This window comes from Choloepus didactylus, chromosome 7 (genome assembly GCF_015220235.1).
Source record: "Choloepus didactylus isolate mChoDid1 chromosome 7, mChoDid1.pri, whole genome shotgun sequence".
NCBI classification, from domain to species: Eukaryota; Metazoa; Chordata; class Mammalia; order Pilosa; family Megalonychidae; genus Choloepus; species Choloepus didactylus.
This window is the reverse complement of record NC_051313.1, coordinates 120,580,361-120,594,779: the sequence shown is the minus strand read 5'-3', so window position 1 is coordinate 120,594,779 and position 14,419 is coordinate 120,580,361. Positions and strand designations below refer to the sequence as shown.

General features: G+C 41.0%; 1 protein-coding gene across 3 annotated transcripts in view; it reads left to right on the top strand.

The window, feature by feature from the left end:
- MICA (MHC class I polypeptide-related sequence A) overlaps positions 1-9,024 on the top strand; it is a 34,497-nt gene extending 25,473 nt beyond the window's left edge. For all 3 annotated transcript variants that reach the window (XM_037843078.1, XM_037843079.1, XM_037843076.1), the window contains one exon: positions 7,905-9,024. In XM_037843078.1, the coding sequence (XP_037699006.1) occupies positions 7,905-8,019 (115 nt within the window). In that variant the 3' untranslated portion in view covers positions 8,020-9,024. The remainder of the gene's footprint in view (positions 1-7,904) is intronic.
- The last annotated feature ends 5,395 nt before the right edge of the window (positions 9,025-14,419 follow it).

The following is a 14,419-nucleotide window of genomic DNA, read 5'->3' as shown; positions in this document are numbered from 1 at the left end:
AGGCATTAGGATTAGGTTTATAATCCATTTGAGTTAATATTTTTATATGCTCTACAGCAAGTATCTAAATCTACCTTTTTTTTTCCAGATAGCTATCCAATTATTTCTAAACTATTTATTGAAAAGACGACTTTCCCCATCAAATTACCTAGGAAACTTTGTCAAAAATCAATTGATCATAAATGTGAGGTTTCTTTCTAGATTCTCAATTCTATTTTATTGATCTATCCCTATCCTATCTCAGTATGGTACTGTCTTGATTATTGTAGTTTTATCCTACATTCCAACTTTGTTCTTTTTCAAATTTGTATTGGCTATTCTGCATCCTTTGCATTTCCATGTAAATTTTAGGATCACCTTGTCAATTTCTACAAAACTGCCTTCTGAGATTTTTTTATTTTTTATTTTTATTGGGATTGTTCAGATACCATACAATTATCCAAAGATCCAAAGTGTACAATCACTTGCCCCTGGTACCCTCATACAGCTGTGCATCCATAGCCACACTTAATTTTTGTTCAATTTTTAGAAGCTTTTCATTACTCCAGACAAGAAATTAAGTAAAAGATGAAAAAAGAAAAAAGAAAAGGAAACTCATATCCACCCATATCCGTAACCAGCCCCCCTCAATTGTTGACTTGTAGTGTTGGTATAGTACATTTGTTACTGTTTATGAAAAAATGTTGAAATACTAACTGTAGTATATAGTTTGCAATAGGTATATATTTCTTCCCTATATGCTCCTCTATTATTAACTTCTAATTGTATTGTCATACATTTGTTCTGGTTCATGGAAGAGATTTCTAATATTTGTACAGTTAATCATGGACACTGCTCACCACAGGATTCAGTTTTATACATTCCCATCTTTTGACCTCCAACTTTCCTTCTGGTGACATATATGACTCTGAGCTTCCCCTTTCCACCACATTTATGCACCATTCGGCACTGTTAGTTATTCTCACATCTTGCTACTGACACCTCTGTTCATTTCCAAACATTTAAGTTCATCCTAGTTGAACATTCTGCTCATACTAAGCAACTGCTCCCCATTCTTAAGCCTTGTCCTATATCTTGGTACCTTATATTTCATGTCTATGAGTTTACATATTATAATTAGTTCCTATCAGTGAGACCCTGCAATATTTGTCCTTATGTGTCTGGCTTATTTCACTCAGTATATTGCCCTCAAGATTTTGTCATCAACCCATTTTTTTTAATATGGTTTTGTTCACACACCGTACATTCCATCCTAAGTAAATAATCGATGATTCTCTGTATGGTCATATATTTATGTGTTCTCCACCTTCACCACTATCTATATAAGGGCATCTACATTTCTTCCACAAGGCAGGAGGGAGAGTCAAAGAAGGTAGAGAGGCAAAAGAATGAGGAAGAAAAATGACAGCTAGGAAGCAGCAAAAGGAAAAATAACCTTAAATGAAAGCAGAATAAAGAGTCAGACAACACCACCAATGTCAATTGTCTAACATGCCTCCCCTATCCCCCCCTCTTATCTGCATTTACTTTGGTATATTGCCTTTGTTACATTAAAGGAAGCATAATACAATGATTCTGTTAGTTACAGTCTCTAGTTTACGTTGATTGCATCCCTCCCCCAATGCCTCCCCATTTCTAACACCTTGCAAGGTTGACATTTGCTTGTTCTCCCTCGTAAAAGAACATATTTGTACATTTTATCACAATTGTTTAACACTCTAGATTTCACCAAGTTACACAGTCCCAGTCTTTATCTTTCCTCCTTTCTTCTGATGTCTCACATGCTCCAACCTTCCTCTCTCAACCGTATTCATAGTTATCTTTGTTCAGTGTACTTACATTGCTGTGTCACCATCTCCCAAAATTGTGTTCCAAACCATGTACTCCTGTCTTCTCCTATCACTCTGTAGTGCTTCCTTTAGTATTTCCTGTAGGGCAGGTGTCTTGTTCACAAAGTTGCTCATTGTTTGTCAGAAAATATTTTGAGCTCTCCCTCATATTTGAAGGACAGCTTTGCTGGATATAGGATTCTTGGTTGGTGGTTTTCCTCTTTCAGTATCTTAAATATATCATACCACTTCCTTCTTGCTTCCGAGGTTTCTGCTGAGAGATCCGCACATAGTCTTATTAAGCTTCCTTTGTATGTGATGGATTGCTTTTCTCTTGCTGCTTTCAGGATTCTCTCTTTGTCTTTGACATTTGATAATCTGATTACTAAGTGTCTTGGCATAGGCCTGTTCAGATCTATTCTGTTTGGAGTACGCTGCGCTTCTTGGATCTGTAATTTTACATCTTTCGTAAGAGATGGGAAATTTTCATTAATCATTTCCTCTATTATTGCTTCTGCCCTTTCCCCTTCTCTTCTCCTTCTGGGACACCAGTGATACGTACATTCTTGTACTTTGTTTCATCTTTAAGTTCCTGGAGACGTTGCTCATATTTTTTCATTCTTTTCTCCATCTGCTTCTTTGCGTGTAGGCTTTCAGGTGTTTTGTTCTCCCTTTCCTGAGTATTTTCTTCTGCCTCTTGAGATCTGCTGTTGTATGTTTCCATTGTGTTTTTCATCTCTTGTGTTGTGACTTTCATTTCCATAGATTCTACTAGTTGTTTTTTTTGAACTTTTGATTTCTGCCTTATGTATGCCCAGTGTTCTCTTTACAGCCTCTATCTCTTTTGTGATATCTTCTCTAAACTTTTTGAATTGATTTAGCATTAGTTGCTTAAATTCATATATCTCAGTTGAAGTGTACGTTTGTTCCTTTGACTGGGCCATAACTTTGTTTTTCTTAGTGTAGATTGTAATTTTCTGTTGTCTAGGCATGGTTTCCTTGGTTACCCCAATCAGGTTTTCCCAGACCAGAATAGGCTCAGGTCCCAGAGGGAAGAAATATTCAGTATCTGGTTTCCCTGCAGGTGTGTATTAGAAAATTGCTCCACCCTTTGATGCCTCAGGTCACTGTGCTTTTCTGCCCAGCAGGTGGCGCCTGTTAGCCTATAATTCTTGACTGATGTGAGGAGGTGTGGCCGTGTTCCCCCAGGCTCTGGGGTCTGGTTCTGAATGGAAAGGGCCCCACCCCTTTCCTCTTAGAGAAGATAGACCCCCTAGGGGGAGGTCATTAGCATTTCAGTGGTCTCTCTACTTGTGCTGTCTCCACCCTTCTCTGAGTCACAGCCCTGGAAACTGAAAATGACTGGGGCTTTCTCCACTGAGCCGAAAAAGAATCAGATAGTCCTCTTCAGACCTAGTCCAAGGTGACCCTCCGGCTCTCCAAGGTTGGTCGTCACCCAAAGCCTCCATCTGTTTTTTGGGGATTCGTACCTGTAGTGAGCAGTTCACACTCGCTACTTAAAACCCCAGTTGGAGCTCAGCTGAGCTATATTTGCTTGCTTGGAGAGAGCTTCTCTCTGGCACCACGAGACTTTGCAGCTCGGGCTATGGGGGAGGGGGGCTCACGACTTGGAGCCACAGGTTTTACTTACAGATTTTATGCTGTGTTCTCAGGCATTCCTCCCAATTCAGGTTGGTGTACGATGAGTGGACGGTCTCGTTTGTCCCCCCGCAGTTATTCTGGATTATTTACTAGTTGTTTCTGGTTTTTTTTAGTTGTTCCAGGGGGACTACTTAGCTTCCACTCCTGTCTATGCTGCCATCTTCCCCGTCTCCTCGCCTGCTGGGATTTTGGACAAATTTTGTTCAACCATAGATCAATTTGCCATCTTAACAATACTGAACTTGCCAACCTACCTTTCCCCATTTATTTAGACCTTCTTTAATTTCTCTCACAATAGTTTATAATTTTCAGTGTACAAGTTTTTACTTTTTTTAAATGTATTGCTGTTTTATTCTTTTTGAAGCTATTGTGAATGGAAATTTTGGATTTTTTGTTGATGGTATATAGAAAGACAATTGATTTTTTAATGCTGATTTTTATCCTGTGAGTTTTCTGAACTCTTTTCTTATTTCTAGCAGTTTGTGTGTGAGTGTGTGTGAATTCTTCATACAGGGATATGTTAGTTGTGAATAAAGACAGTTTTACTTTTTCTTTCCAATCTGGAGGACTTTAATATATTTTAAGTTTTCAATTTTATTTTTTTTGCTTATTGCACTGGCTAGAACCTCCAGTGCATAGTCAGATAGAAGTGGTGAGAGTGGCCATCTCAGCTTTGATCCTGATCTTAGTAGGAAAGCATTCAGTCTGATTTTAACTGTAGATTTTTCATAAATGCCCTTTATCCAGTTAAAGAAACTCCCCTCTGTTAGTAGTTTGCTGAGAGTTAGTAACGTGAATGGGTGTTAGATTTTTGTCAAATGCTTTTTCTGCATCTATTAAGATAATCACATGGCCTTTGTCCTTTATTCTATTAATATGGTGTATTACATTAATTGACTTCCAGGTGCTAAGCTAACCTTGTATTCCTGGAATAAATTCCAATTGGTCATAGAGTATAATCCTTTTTATATGCTGCTGTTTTGGTTTGCTGGTGTTTTGGTAAGGATGTTTGCATTTATGTGCCTTAGTGATATTGTTCTGTAGTTTTCTTTTTTTTTGATATCTTTGTCAGACTTTGATATTAAGGTAATTGTAGCCCCATAAAATGAGCTGGAAAGTCTTTCCTCCTCCGCTATTGTCTGAAAGAGCTCTTGAAGAATGGCCTTATTCTTTAAGTATTTGATATAATTCATGAGGGAAGTTTTCTGGGAGTGGGCATTTCTTTGTGGGAGGATTCTAAATTACTGATTTAATGTCTTTTTTATAGTTCTATTCAGAATATTTTCTCTTTGTTCCTTAGTCAATTTCATAATTTGTGTCTTTCTATAAATTTTTCAATTTCTTTGAAGTGTTCTAACTTATTGGCATAATGTTGTTAATAGTTTTCTTTTATAACTCTTTACAATTTCCATAGAGTAGTTAGTGTATTATCTTTGTTGTTTGCAGTTTTGGTAATTTGTATCTTCTCCCCACCCCCACATGCCCCTTGTACAGTCTAGATAAAAGTTTGTCAATTTTGTTGATCTTTCCAAAGAACTAACTTTTGGCTTTACTGACTTTCTCTCTTGTTTTTCTGATTTCTATTTCATTTATATCTACAGTAATATTTATTTTCCTTCTGCTTGTTTTGGGTTTTACTTTGTTCTTCTTTTTCTAGTAATTTTTTTTTTAATGGGAAGCTTTAGTGATTGATTTGAGGGTGCTTTCTAATATAGGCATTTAAAACTACCAGTTTCTCTTTAATTACTGCTTTAACTGCATCTCATACATTTTGATATGTTGTGTTCTCATTTTCATTTAGCTCAAAATATTTTCTAATGTCCTTCATGCTTTCTTCTTTGACTCAGGTCTCATTACATGTCTAATTTCCAAATATTTGAAAATGTTCTAAATTCATTTCTTCTGTTGATTTTCAACATACCTCCTTTGGGGTTGGAGAAGATGTTTTGAATTAATTAATTCCATTTAGATTTTTGAGACTTTTTATGGCCTGGCCTATGATCCATCCTGGAAAATCTTTAATGTGTGCTTGAAAAGAATGTATATTCTGATGAACTCTAAATGTCAGTCAGGTCAAGGTGGCTGATAGTTTGTTCAAGTTTCTTATTTTTTTGTTACTAAGATTGAGGTATTAAAGTCTCCAACTTCCATTGCTGAATTGCCTATTTCTTCTTTCAGTTCTGTCATTTTTTTTTCATGTATTGTGGGGCCATTTTGTAATGACTATACTTATTTTGGTTTAACTTGAGGTCTGTTCTGTTATTTATTGCTCTTACTAAAACTTTTTTTAAATAATTAAAAAATATTTTTAAGAAGTCTTTCTTGTTCTCAGATTGCTCCTTTTTCATAATAGTCTGATTTTGTTTATTCCAGAAAGATATTTTTAAACCTCACTGAGATTGTGCATTAAAGTTATTTTCTTTCTTTTTTTTGAGTGGAAATTTTCCAGGTGGTGAGGGAAAAGGGCATTTCAGACAGAAGAGTTTGCTTCTATAAAATCATGATAGTGAGGGATTCTACTGGATTCACCAGTAGAAGCCTGAAAGTATTTATGCCCAGACTCCCTACCCAGAGGTTCTGATTTAATTAAGTAGGGTGAAATTGAACACCAGGATTTCTTTAGAAGCTTGCTACATGATTCTAACTTTTAGTCATGTTTGGGGAACCCCTGCTATAGGGAGATCTTAGATGATTTCCTTTCTTTTTCCTTTCCTTCTGCATTTCCTACTCATTGTATAACATGCCTACTGGATTGATCCTCTGTAGCTTGTTTTTTCTTGTGGTTTCTTGTTCTGTGATTTTATGTTACATTTTATATCATCTTCAAGTTGGACTTCAATATCAATCTCTTGATTTTAGGATATAATATCTATTTAATTGCTCATATTAATATATGCTCATATTAATATAAGTTGCTCAGCAACAACTTTTATTTTAGGGGCCAGTGGTAACTGGGTTTTATCAGAGTTTTACCGGAGTCAGCCTAGAAACCTTGGTGCTCTGGGGTTTCTCCCTGGCCAAGTACCAGGGTGCAAATGCCCTCCCATATGAGTCCGAGGAAAGGTTGGCTCTGCTTAAAGGGCAGAAACTCCTGGTGAACAGACCACATGGGCAGCCATGGGCCTTGCTGACTTCTCCTGGGGGTCTGGCTCATCCAGACGAGGCTGCCCTGGTGCAAGCAAGGCCCCCGGGGCCAGAAGTCTGCATCCACCTTGAGCCCCGAGCAGGACAGCAGTGCAGGTCTCTGTCACTCCTCTCCCCTGCAGCATCTCTGAGGCTGTCTTCTGATGGGTCACCCTTTCTGGTTCCCTGTGCAGAGAGAGCCCTTTGTGTATGTAGAATAGCATCTGAGGGGGTTCACCAGAGAAGGGGAGTCAAGAAAACATGCTCATTTTTCACAATCCTTGTTTTGAGTTTCGAGGGACTATGAACATTTATCATTTTACTTGGATTCTCTTTACAGAATTTCCTGTATTGTGGAGCTTGCAATGAAATGTAATTTAAAAAAGAATTTAGATTTGGAGGTGGTGGTCTGTGGCATGGCCTCAGCTGAGGCATCTCTGCACTGAGAGGACCCCCTTCAGGGCTGCAAGGGCAGTGGCCTGGGTTGAATCCCGGCTAGGAATGGAGGTGGGACAGCCTTGGCAGCCTCAGCCACGCAGCAGCACATTGGGACCATTAAAGGAGCAAGGGAGGCTGAGGTGCAGCTTGAGGGCCCAGGCTGGGTGCAGGGTCAGGGGAAAGCTGGGCCTCGTGGTGCACAGGGTGCTCCCAGGTCAGGTCAGATGCAGCCCCTGTGGCAGCCAACTTTTCCACCCTGGACTTGCTGGTCACTCCAGGCTTCCTGACGGGCTGCTGAGCTGCTGGCTCAGGGCTGGGCGGTGGGACACTGAGCTGCAGGTGGAGCAGGGACCGGCATGTGCTTCTGCAGGTGAGGGGAGTCGGGGAATTATGGGAGAGAAGAAATTCTGTTCGTTGCCTGCTCCCAGGCATAGAACAACAAGGAGTTGGGGCCTCACTTTAAGGAGGGCTCCCCAGTTTTTGCATTTGGCCTCCCCATCATGAGAAAGCTCTGGATTTGAGAAGTGGGAGGGAATGGGGTTTCCGTTTCTGGGTGCCTTCCTTTGGTCCATTGGCTCTGCCACTCCTGAGCATGGCTTTGATGGTGGGAGTAGGGGCAGGTGACAATGTTCATGGGGTATTAGGAGTAGACTAGCAAGGCCTTGGGGAAAGTGGGGTAAGAGTGAGAACCAAGGTGGGGCATTAGATTTTCTGAACTGAAAGCAGGGTCTGAGATCTGGAGAGCATGAGGCAGGAGGAGCCCTGAGAGGACACAACAAAGATTCCCCACCCAGCTGAACACTCACTGATATGTTCTTAACCGTTTCCTTCCTTTATCTTTCTCTTCCCCAGAGGTCATGATGCTACAAGCTGTGAACCAACTAACACCAGATGGTGCCAACAGACTGCCAACAACCATGCTGCTAGCTCCAGTCTTCCTGTACAGCTCTTGCCCCCACAGGTTTAACTGGTGGAGCCTGGAATCCACAGCCAGGCGACCTGGATTCAAATGCCTGCTCTGCCCGAACCAGCACTTTCTCAGTTTCTTCATCTGTAAAACAATGAGGATATTATAGCACTTACCTCTAGGGTAGAGTTCATTTTGGGCCACCTCATTCTTTTTGTGGTGGGTGCTATCTTGTGCACTTTAGGATGTTCAGCAGCATCCCTGGCCTCTACCCACTACATGCCAGAAGCCTGTCCTGTTTTGACAAGCAAAGGTGCTGCCAGGTATTTCAGAATTCTCCTGAGGCCAGAGTTGCCCCCGATTGAGAATCACAGGGGTGTGTCCTTACTCCTTCTTCAGCCTCCTTAGGTAGATTCTGAAATGCATGAAATTCAATTCTAGTAATTAGCACATTTTGACTTGCGTGATACATGCTTTTTATTCCTAGTGGAGTTCTCATTCATTTAGGGCAGGGAATGCATCTTCTCAATTCTGTTATCTGGATGACTTAATTCAATTTATTTTCCTTTGCTTGTCTCAGAAGCATGTTGCTTCTCAGCTAGAAAATGTGAATATGAATAATACCTGCATTGTGTTTATTCCTGGGTGCTTTATTCTTTCCTTAGGAAAATATTTATTGTACACACACCCTAATATTTAAGAAACTATATTCAACTATTGTAAATTTTCAGTCTGTCTAAGATTCATGTCTTGCAGTTTTTATAAAGAGTGTTTTCATTATTGTTTCTGTGATGTTTCTTTCCATTTTTAAAATTTCAACCTTTCTGCAAACTTCTACTGAAAGTGTGCCTTTTGTAAACAGCATATGGTTACTGTGCCTGTTTGGATATATTATGTTCCCCCAAAATTCATGTTTTGATCAAATCTTGTGAGATATTTGGATCAGGTTGCTTCCATGGAGATGTGAGTCACGCAACTGTAGAGGATAACTCTGAATTATTTCCATAGAGGTGTGGCCCCACCCATTCAGCGTGGGTCTTGATTAGTTTACTGGAGTCCTTTAAAAAGAGCCACACAGGCTCAGATGCTTGCTGACACCTAGAGATGCTTGGAGAATGCCATTTTGAAAGCTAATCCAGGAGCAAAGGGTCAGCAGATGTCAGCCACATGCCTTCCTAGCTAACAGAGGTGTTCCAGATGTCATTGGCCTTTCTTTAGTGAAGGTATCTTCTGGTTGATGCTGTAGTTTGGATAGCTTTAGAACTGTAAATTTGTAACTTAATAAATCCCCTTTATAAAAGTCAATCCATTTCTGGTATTTTGCATAATGGCAGTTCTAGCAAACTGGAACAGTTATTTATTTACCTATGTTTACAATCTTTTCCTTTTAATTGGAGTGTTTGAGGTCATTTATGTTTAATAGTATGATGGTTTGAAGCTGTATGTACCCCAGAAAAGATCATGTTCTTTCAACCCATTCCTTTGGATGTAGATCTACTGCAGGTAGAATCTTTTGATTAGGTTATTTCAATTGAGATGTGACCCACCTCATTCTAAGTGGATCTAAATCCTCTTACTGGAGTCCTGTATAAGAGGATAAAAGATAGAAAAAAAAGGCCCAGAGAAGCTGAGAGAGGAAGCCACTGAAGCCAGAAGCTGGAAGCAAAAAAACCTGGGAGAGAAGCATCAGCAGATATTGCTGTGTACCTTGCTACATACAGAGGAGCCCAAGCTCCCCAGTAGCTGGTCTTTCAGGAGAAGGTATCATCCTGTTGATGCTTTATTTGGATATTTTCATGGCCTTAGAACTATAAACTTGTAAGCTAATAAATCCCCATTATTAAAGCCAGTCCAGGGGGAGCTTCCAGGAAGATGGCAGAATAGGAGAGGCAGAGCAAACTTCTCCTCTATGAAAGGGACTAAAGAAGGGGCAGAAGATGCCTAGATCAGCGGTTTCAGGGTGCGGCCAGATAGAGAGGAAACTCTACAATGCATAGTGGGGACTTGGATGGAAAGGCTGAGAGACTGTGCCTGAAAGAGTGGGGTGAGTGTGTATAACCAGGACTGCTGCTGGGTGGGGACTGGCAGCTGGAGATGGACACCAAGCCTAGAAGGGAGCAGCTTTCCATGCCCTGTGCACCCATTTCAGCAATAGGCTGGTGTGCTGGTTTGGATGTATTATGCGTCCCACAAAAGCCATGTTATTTTAATCTAAATCTTGTGGGATATTTGGATTAGGTTATTTCCAGGGAGATGTGATTCACCCAACTGTAGGTGAGATTTTTGATTAGATTATTTCCATGGAGGAGTTTCCAACCCATTCAGGGTAGCTCTAAATTTGATCACTGGAGTCCTTAAGAGAGCTAAGAGCCAACAGAGACATTAGACACTTGGGAGCCAAAAGAGATGCTTAGAGATGCTTGGAGATGTGCACTAAAGGACATTTGGAGATGCTAAGCTAAGAGATGAATCCCAGAGTCTGCCCTAGGGAAGCTAAGAAAGGATTCCCAGATGCTTAGAGAGAAACACCCTGGGAGAAAGAAGCAGCAATGCAGAGGAGCTGAGAGAGGAGCTGAAACACAACCTGGGAGCAAAGGGCTAGCAGATGTCAGCCACGTGCCTTCCTAGCTGACAAGGTGTTCTGGACACTATCAACCTTTCCTCAGTGAAGGTATCCTCTTGATGCCTTAGTTTGGACACTTTTATGGCCTTAGGACTATAAATCTGTAACCAAACAACCCCCCTTTATAAAAGTCAATCCATTTCTGGTATTTTGCATAACGGCAGCTCTAGCAAACTGGAACAGCTGGGGAGATAACCCTTAACAGCTGCACAGCCAGGAGCTCCTGTAAGGGAACTCAGGATTCAGCAGACTTGTGACCATATTTATTCTTCCTCCATGGAAGTCCATGGTGTTCACAGGTAAGAGGTGAGGAGAGGCAAGGGTGCTACATAGAAGTGCCAGGAGCCCTTCCCCAACCTCAGAGGCTTGCAGGTACACAGTGGACAGATCTGGGGGTGCATTTGAGATAGGAGGTGAGACCTATGGCCCCACAACTCCAGAGTGGTCCACTCAGAGGCCCAGGAATTATCAGACTCTCTGTGCCCTGCTGAGCTACAAAGGGCCCACCTGCCACCCTCAGGGCTGGCAGTCCCCAGTGCATGTGGAGAACTGGTGTGCTGATTTGATTTCCACCTAGTTTGGACCCTGAAAAGCACACAGGTGAAGTTGGGAGAAAGGTGGCTTGAGAGTAAGAGATGGCTCAAAAGCACCATCTGCTGGGAGGACAGGGAAAGTACAGTCCAGCAAGCTGTAGCTCTGCCAAATTATATATAAATGCTCAAATCATCCTCCATATCTCAAAATAACCTTATCAAGACAAGCAAATGTCCTGAAGCCATAGAAAATCAAAAAGCACATGAAGACCCAAGTAGATATGGACAAGCCAAACAGCTAAGTTAAAAAGCTGAAGGAGACACAGAATATGGAGCAATTAATCAAAGAAGTACATACAAATTTCCAAAACAAGTTCAATGGGTTGGTGAAAGACATAAAGGACATCAAGAAGACTCTAGAGAACCTAAGATGGTGGCTAGGTGAGATAGGGCAAAAAAAAAAAAAAAAAAACACTAGATAAAAGCCAGAAAGTGACCCAGAACACCAGTTCCAGTGATGCACCAGCCAGACAAGGTGTGCTAAATCTACAGGGACTGCGCATTTGGTGAAATTGGGAGTCTGCATTCTGAAAAGAGTGAGTAAGTTGGCTGAAAGTCCAGTGGCTGCACTGCAGTGTGGGGAAGCCATGGGTTGGCATTTGGAGATGGACTAGTTCTTTAAAAAAAAAAAAAAAAAAGGGAGCGACTGCAGATACAGCAGTGAGAACTGTGCAGTGAAGCACGGCAGGAGCAGGCTGTAGCCAATGCCTCGGTGTCTGGCATGGAGGATAGCTCTCCCCACACCTGCTGCTGATTGTCTTGTGGCCAGGGGGACAGAGGGTAGCCAAAAGGAGAAAGAAACCATGCCCCTTGCAGGATCTCCCCAGCAGGCTGGAGACACTCCTGCCTGGGGATGGAGCCATAGCCCAGAGCTGCACCAGGAGTGTTGCCCAGAGCCCACCAAGAGTGTTTCCCACAGCACCGTGCACATGCCACAATATCGGTCATAGACAGTGGCCTTGAGTGCACCCAAAGCTAATTGTCACAGAGCTGGGAAGGCAGAGCTGTGCAAAAAGGGGGAAATTAACATGTCCCATTCAACCATCTTTAAAGCAGGTTGGGAACACCCCTGCATGGCCCAGCAGCCCAGGGTTCCCTGGAGGCTGGTGCGCACTTGTGATGTGGCACAGCCTTCCCTCAGCAGAGGCCCTGGAAGAGCACAGCTGGGAAGGGGGACTCTACACCAATACCAAGAATTTGTGGGTCAGCAGCAGAAACAATCTGTGGCAAGACTGAAATGAAGGCTTAGATGCTTGTAACAGCCTTAAATCTCTGGGAATACCTGGGAGGTTTGATTATTAAAGCTGCCCCGCCTCCCTAACCACCCAGAAACATGCCCCACATTCAGGGCGGACAGCACCAACAACACACCCAAACTTAGTGCACCAATTGAACCCCACAAGAAGCAGATCCCCACACACCACAAAGACAAAGTTGGGGAGAACTGACTTGAGGGGAATAGATGACTCGCAGATGCCATCTGTTGGCTAGTTAGAGAAAGTATATGCCACCAAGCTGTAGATCTGACAAATTTGAGATTGGTATTTTTTATATCCAGAAAGAACCCTATCAAGTAAAGCAAATGCCAAGAGGCCAAAAACAACAGAAAATCTTAATGCATGTGATAAAACCAGACAATATGGAGGACTCAAACCCAAACACCCAAATCAAATGATCAGAAGAAACACAGTACTTGGTGCAATTAATCAAAGACCTAAAATCAAACAATGAGAGCATGGCACAGGACATAAAGGACATGAAGAAGAGCTTGGCACAGGATATAAAGGACATAAAGAAGACCCTAGAAGAGCATAAAGAAGAAATTGCAAGAGTAAATAAAAAAATAGAAGATCTTATGGAAATAAAAGAAAATTTTGGCCAAATTAAAAAGACTCTGGATACTCATAATACAAGATTAGAGGAAGTTGAACAATGACTCAGTGTCCTCAATGACCACAGAATGGAAAATGAAAGAACAAAAGAAAGAATGGGGAAAAAATTGAAAAAAATCAAAATGGATCTCATGGATACGATAGATAAAATAAAACATCCAAATTTAAGACTTATTGGTGTCCCAGAAGGGGAAAAGAAGGGTAAAGGTCTAAAAAGAGTATTCAAAGAAATTGTTGGGGAAAACTTCCCAAACCTTCTACACAATATAAATACACAAAGCATAAATGCCCAGCTAACTCCAAATAGAATAAATCCAAATAAACCCACTCCAAGACATGTTCTGATCAGAATGTCAAATACTGAAGAGAAGGAGCAAGTTCTGAGAGCAGCAAGAGAAAAGCAATTCACCACATACAAAGGAAACAACATAAGACTAAGTAGTGACTATTCAGCGGCCACCATGGAGGTGAGAAGGCAGTGGCATGACATATTTAAAATTCTGAGAGAGAAAAATTTCCAACCAAGAATACTTTATCCAACAAAATTCTCCTTCAGATTTGAGGGAGAGCTTAAATTTTTCACAGGCAAACAAATGCTGAGAGAGTTTGCCAATAAAAGACCTGCCCTACTTCAGATACTAAAGGGAACCCTACTGACAGAGAAACAAAGAAAGGAGAGAGGGCTATAGAAAAATTTAACAGACATATATGAAACATTACATCCCAAATCACCAGGACACACATTCTTCTCTAGTGATCATGGATCTTTCTCTAGAATAGACCATATGCTGGGACATAAAACAAGCCTCAATAAATTAAAAAATCTGAATATATTCAAAGCACATTCTCTGACCACAATGGAATACAAATAGAAGTCAATAATTTTTGATTTGTAACTCCACTATTTACTTCCTAGGCAGGATATAAAATACATAAACTCTAATGACAAATCAGTGGTTTTGGACTCAATGTAAAATATGTAATTTTTGACAAGAACTACATAAAGGTGGGGGAATGGAGGAGTACAGGAACATAGTTTACATGTCCTATTGAAGTTAAGTTGGTCTCAAAGAAAAACAAGATTGTTACAGATTTAAGAGGTTAAATTTAAGCCCCATGGTAAACACAAAGAAATTATCAGAGAATATGACCATAGAGATGAAAAGTAGAGTATGGGTTGCAAGAAGTGGAGAAAGGGGCAATGGGGAGTTAAGAAATGAGTTTAGGGTTGCTGTTTGGGGTGAAGGGAAATTTCTAGTAATGGATAGTGGGAAGGTGATAACATTACAACATTCTAAATGTGATTAATCCCACTAATGGAATGCTAGGTAGGGGTTGGAATGGGAAGATTT